Source organism: Rhea pennata, chromosome 10 (assembly GCF_028389875.1).
Source record: "Rhea pennata isolate bPtePen1 chromosome 10, bPtePen1.pri, whole genome shotgun sequence".
Lineage (NCBI taxonomy): Eukaryota > Metazoa > Chordata > Aves > Rheiformes > Rheidae > Rhea > Rhea pennata.
The window spans coordinates 2,127,273-2,133,272 of NC_084672.1; the positions used below are offsets into that span (position 1 = coordinate 2,127,273).

The 6,000-nt window shown below is 47.3% G+C and overlaps 1 protein-coding gene across 3 annotated transcripts in view; it reads right to left on the bottom strand.

Annotated features, from left to right (window-relative positions):
* MAP2K5 (mitogen-activated protein kinase kinase 5) overlaps nucleotides 1-5,742 on the bottom strand; it is a 142,418-nt gene extending 136,676 nt beyond the window's left edge. For 2 of the 3 annotated variants that reach the window (XM_062583859.1, XM_062583858.1), the window contains exon 1: nucleotides 5,484-5,742. In XM_062583859.1, coding sequence (XP_062439843.1) covers nucleotides 5,484-5,618 — 135 coding nt within the window. In that variant the 5' untranslated portion in view covers nucleotides 5,619-5,742. Of the gene's footprint in view, nucleotides 1-1,223; nucleotides 1,314-5,483 lie in introns of those variants that run through there. The other variant, XM_062583860.1, reaches the window with a different exon arrangement.
* Between the last annotated feature and the right edge of the window lie 258 nt (nucleotides 5,743-6,000).

Consider the following 6,000-nt stretch of genomic DNA (forward strand, 5'->3'; position numbering starts at 1 on the left):
CTGTAGATACTCTGCATAAAACTGGAAGAGCTGTACCCTCTGACTCTAACAAGAAATTAAAGTCTTGCTTACAAAGATGACTGTGCTATTAAGCAACTATTTCTCAATCCATGTAGATAAACATTAAAAATTCCCCAGCAAACATAGTTTGTATTAGATTTGATCAATAATCTAAACCACCTGTGAAACATTCCTATGTGAGCATGTGAATGCTTGCATTAAAATTGATTTGAACCATCAGTAAGGCCTGCAGTTCTGGGATGCTTACAAACTGCAGTCAAGGTGGGTGAGATGCCACTGGGACCCGCTTCTGGAAGCTCCCAAAGCTGCGACAGCACTAAAAACAGTGATGGTCAATTCCTTTCTAATATTTTTTTCATTTAAGATCTCTCTCTCCAAGCATAATATCCAAGTATATGAATTTAAGAACTATAGACCATAAATCTGCCTTATACTGAATAAATGGTTAAAAAATAAAAAACAAAAAAGCATCATCCCATTTTGCTCCAGTCAGCTTTCAATGTTGCTATTCAATCAATGTACCTGAAGAAACACCAGCCGGGAGACAGAAATCACACCATTACTCTGTTGTTAACCTAATATTTTCATCAGCTAAATAAGTCTTCTATGCTCAAACGTCCTGCAGCCTCCCCTCAGTGACCCTAGCTCAAAGAATTACTCTAAATTTCAACAGATCATGTGTGATAATTTTCTACTACCAAAACAGCAACCACAAGCTAGAAAATTGTTCAAGGGAGCTCAGATACATGATAGCTTGCATTTTAATCTTACAAAAATGTAAAGTCTCTAACAATGAAAAGAAAAATCAGGGGAAAGCAACTGAGACAAGAACTCTATCAAATCTACTCTACAGTAGAACTGCAGAGCACTGCTTTCTTGCCTTAGAGATAAGAAAATGTAAAAGCACTGCTTTTAACAGTGACATAAATACTGAAACCATGGGCCTCACTCTCATATCGCTTAAAACTTGCTTTATATCAGAACGATATGATAAAGTTAAAGTAGGCTGAATTAACACCCAGTGCTTAAATACTTTAGTGGTGACCGTAGCAAATGAATCTAAACAGCCCTATGAAAAAAATAATTCATTTAATGGTACAATACATTTATTTTAAATCTGTTTACTGGTAACTAAGGTTTGAATATCTGCTACAGAGTTTAGCTAACTGTAAGGGCTCCTTCAAGAGACAGGATTAGCATACCTGGAAATTCAGAAAAGTGTCCTGAAGCGTGCAAGGCGCTGCACGGAGCCTTCGACCCCTGGTCTCCAACCCTACTGCTACCAACAAGCTAGTCTACGGCTGTGGACAGGATACACTGTGACTCCATACTGCAGTTTCTCCTCTGAAGAAGGAAGATAGAAATAATCTTACTTGCCAGTCTGAAATGCTCCAAGACCCAGCTCATTTGTATTCACGAGGCCTTTCACACTTCTAGGATGCTAAATTGACAAGAATTACGTTAAAGAAAACCTTGATGTTCTCAAAGATAATTCTACAGGACTTTCTTAACATGAAATAGAATGTGAGACTTAGATGAAACAGCTAACTCAACCCCCAGCTCCCACTGAGGCTAAAGATCTAGGGGTATACGTTTGGTTTTAGGAAGTAGCTATCAAACATGCTTCTGCACAACTCAAGGCAAGACAGTACTTCCTATAAGACCACGTGGATAGCTGGTGTAGGAAGCTGTCGGGGCTGTTTGAACATACCATGCTCTGAACATGACAGGGAGGAGAGCACAAGCACCCTCAGCACAGAAATCACCAGGATCATTCATGGCCTGATTATTCCCCGCAGGCGGATGGCTGCAGGAGTTGAGAAGCACTGGATAACTTGCATTCCCGTGTCTTCAGTTTAGAGAGACAGTGACAATAAGAAAAACAATGGAGTCGGACTGGATTATTACTTTTCAGTAATTTACCTTACCAGGGAATGTCTCATTTCTCCATACTATCTTTAATTGCTACTTTAGCACATAAGTACACTGTAATTGCCTCTTAGATAAGTCAAGATCACAGTGAAGGTGTGAGGACAACAAAAACCTTTGTGTCAACCCCACTCCTATCCTCCCCACCCATTCCCAGATCCCAGCCATGGGTGGCATGGGATCTACTGTACTTTAGTGTATTGAGCCTTATTTCATTTAATTTCTGTAGTAACCACATAAATTAAGCACATGAGCATACTGTGAGGGTAGCTCTCAAAACACAATCAGTTAAACAAATGAGGGCCCTGAGACAGTTCAAAGCTTATTAAACTTATTCCTTCTTATCTTAACCTTTCAGAGTTCACAAGAGAGGATTTTCGACATGAAAGTGTCAATCATCTACTGCATCTGCAATCATCCTACTGTATGGTTGCATTCCCAGTTGAGTGTGACTCACCATAGGTAAGTCAACCCTCCTGGCTAGTATGGACAGACTAGTGTCACGCTTACCCTCAATGCAATACCTTAACAGCAGATAGTAGCTCTCAGAACTGAAAATCACTATCACTAAGACACGTAAGATCCGAGGCAAAAATCTACTCTCTCTCTCACTCAAAAAAAAAAAAAAAAAAAGGGAGGGGGCAAGAGGGAGGGAGCTGAGACGTTTCAGCCGAGTAACAACTCATATTCTTCCACCAGTGAACCACGGGTGGAAATATTTCAGTGTACAGATAGCTGGAGACAGATCTATATTTGTGGAAAGGGTGGGTGAAGAGAACCACAAGCACTCTCCAGCAGCTGTGTCTTCTCAGAACTCTGCTAACACAGTAGTCTCAAAGTGCACCATGTAAAACAGCATGCATGGCCACCAACCTGATGCAGTTCTCAATATCTCTCTGCAGCGCTGTGCTAAATGAAACAACCAACTCCAGCAGGAGTATTGCTCCTCACCCCTGGCCAGGGAAGAAGCATCTATAGGATGGGCAATGGACATCATCACATGTTTCATGGCTGCCCCAATGAGCAGAGCTTGCTATGGTAGTTTGGGAAGAATATCAATGAACACAGAATGGTACGCATAACTACAGTAACCGTGACTGTGTAAGAAAACCAGTAATATACGCTCTTGTCACGTTTGGTCATCATCTGCTGACTGGCAGGAAACTATCACCTACCCTGTGAAACCGGAAGTATCAGCAGGGAAAATTAAGTCTTCAGCCACCTAAGAGGTACCAAGTTGAAGACTCGCATAACCAGTCCTCCCTTCCCCATTCACTTCTCTCACATTTAGAGTGGCTACAGCTCCCAGGAAGAATCACTCCATGTGACTGGAGGTCACTGCAGCTGTTGATGACTTCGGGTCCTTCTCCAGGTCCTATGTTGTTCATCAGTCACAAATATCCTTAGAAGCACACTTCAAATGTCAAGGGCTCTGTCAGACTCTCTCAGTGTGCTGGAGGCAAGTAGTCAAATTCCTCATGGAAGGATGAGGTTGTTGGCATCTCACCAGACGAGTTCAGCACTTTGCCCTGATTCAACTACTGATTCAACTAATAAATCAATTCAGGTAAAGCCCATGGGGGCTATCTGGACAGCTGTACCACCCTACTACTTCTTTGAGATCTGGCTCCAAAAAGCATACTCTCTCCTAGTACTGTGTCACAACTGAACACACACCTTCATTTTAACTTCAGGTCAAAAAGCCCCCCACTGGCTCCAACTGCTACCTGACAGAGCAACCATAAAAGGTGCAACAGAAGATCAAGGGGTAAGGTCTCACGCACAATACAGTCTGACCACTGAGTTACAGCTGTGCTGCGTGAGCACTTCTAGCTTAGATACGGATCTGCAGGCCATGCTCCCACCTTGGGCCAAGAATCCCTGTGTAGAGTCACAGGCTTAGAGTAAACCATAAGCTGCAGCCCCCACTGCATATGCATTTAAGCTTAAACAGCTCTTATTTTCAATCCGCTTGATAAACAGACTGTGCAGCTCAGGTTTAAGGCCCATACATCTCCAGCTGCTTTTCTGCTGTAGGAACAAGGATAATCACTAAAAAGACGACAATTTTACAAAACTGTGCCCCAAAAACATTTCTGTATTTGCTTGTAAATGCTACAGCCAAACTTAGTTTTCAATAATTCTAAAATAGCAAGGCTTCAATAATAATCTAAGCCTCAATGAATACCCTCCATTTCATTTGGGGAGAGGCAGGAAAACATGAAGCAGAACGTGGAGCAAAGTTGGTTCACATTCGTGTTACCTTTCTTTAAAGGGCAAAGCAAGTTGTCCCTGGCTTGCTCTATAGCCAGTGGGAACTGTCAGCAATCTCCAGGAGGCAATTGAACCCTCAAAAAAATAATAATAAAAACAACTCTTGCTTATCCTTCGAAAGCTCTGCTCTCTCTCTCTCTCTCTCCCTCTCTCACCTGTATAAAGTTTAGGGTAGTGCTAGAAACTAGCAGGGAAGAAATTGAAACATCTGCCATCTGCTTCAATTACCTCTGCAATCTTCTGTAGTCCCAACACCGAAAGTTTTTCAACACGCCAACACCCCCCCCATTCCTCACATGCCCTCTCAGTAAGATACAACATGCTGGCAGAGAAATCCTGCATGATCTGCCTCCAAGACAAATAATGACAGAGGAAATTAAACACATAGGTAACCTGTGGCAGATCTTTCTTTAGGGATACATGGGCACAGAGTCTCTAGCAGAGATGGGTTATGCAAGAAAGACAGGGGCATCCAGAAAGCTTGTCATGAGGAAAATATGACCTGCACACAGGATTTGAAATTTCTCTGGAGTAAAGATGCAATGAAAGAGAAAGAACAAGTGGGATAAACTGAGAAGTCCTGGCTTTTCTGAGGGGGAAATCCCTGCACACATGGCCTGCGGAAGGGGAGAAAACAAGGGTCTTCCCTGAGGACACGGGAGGCAGGGGCTGAGGTGCAACCAGACCACGTGCAAGGGGATGAAGGAGCTTCAGCAACACCACGGAGCCCAGAGCAGCTTCGGGGCAGCTCAGGCCGAGGGAGCCACAAGGAACCGGGCGCAGCGGGGAGCAGGAGCGTTAGGAGCAAGTACGTGCGGCCCTCGCCCGCTTACAGAGTGCGAGGCGACTCATTTCCACGCCTCAACTTTTAAAACTGCTCCGAAGCGAGGAGCGCCGAGCTGCTCGGCAGGTCCGAGGCGCGCAGAGGCGCTGCACGTCGCCGTTTCCACTTCACTTTCGCCACTTCTGCCCGCTCGGACCCTTTGGAGGAACCGGCCCCCCCGCCGGGGGGAGGCCTTGGGTTTTCCCGACGGCTCAACTGCGCCCCGGGACTTCTCCACAGGCAAAAGCGCGGCGCCCTGGCGTTGCCACGCCGCTGCCACCTCCCCGAAGGCGCAGAGAGACACACCGACGGTGTAAAAGAAAAAAAAAAAAAAAAAAAAAAAGAAAAAAAGAAAGAAAGAAAGAAAAAAGAAACGCTTTTAGAAACGCGTCCTCTGCCAGGGCGGCCCGGCGACACCGCGACCGCGGCCACTCACCAGCACGTCCCTGAAGAGCAGCTGCGGCGCGGAGTGCACGGTCCAGTCCACGGCCCCGCCGTCGGGGATCTTGATCCGGATCACCAGCACCTGGTTCTCCATGGCGCGGGAGGGGCCGCAGAGCAGCCAGAGCATCCCCGCCCCGCCGGGCTCACATGCTGCGGCGGCCCGAGGGCGGCGGGCCCGCGGCGGCAGGCGGCGAGGGGGGGAGGCTCCCGAGCAAGGCCGAGGCAGCGCCGCGCCGCGCCGCCTCCCGCCCCTCCCCGCCCGCAGCAGCAGGAAGGACTCGCGGCAGCCCCGGAATCAAAACGAAGGAGCCTGGGGGTGGGGGAAGTGGGGAAGAGGCGGAGGGAGCGGGAGGGCGGCGCCATGTTGTGGGCGGTGGCGGAGGAGGCGGCGCCATGTTGTGGGCGGTGGCGGAGGAGGCGGTGCCATGTTGTGGGCGGTGGCGGAGGAGGCGGCGCCATGTTGTGGGCGGCCGCCGCCCTTCCCCGGCGGGAAGCCGCCGCCGCCCGCG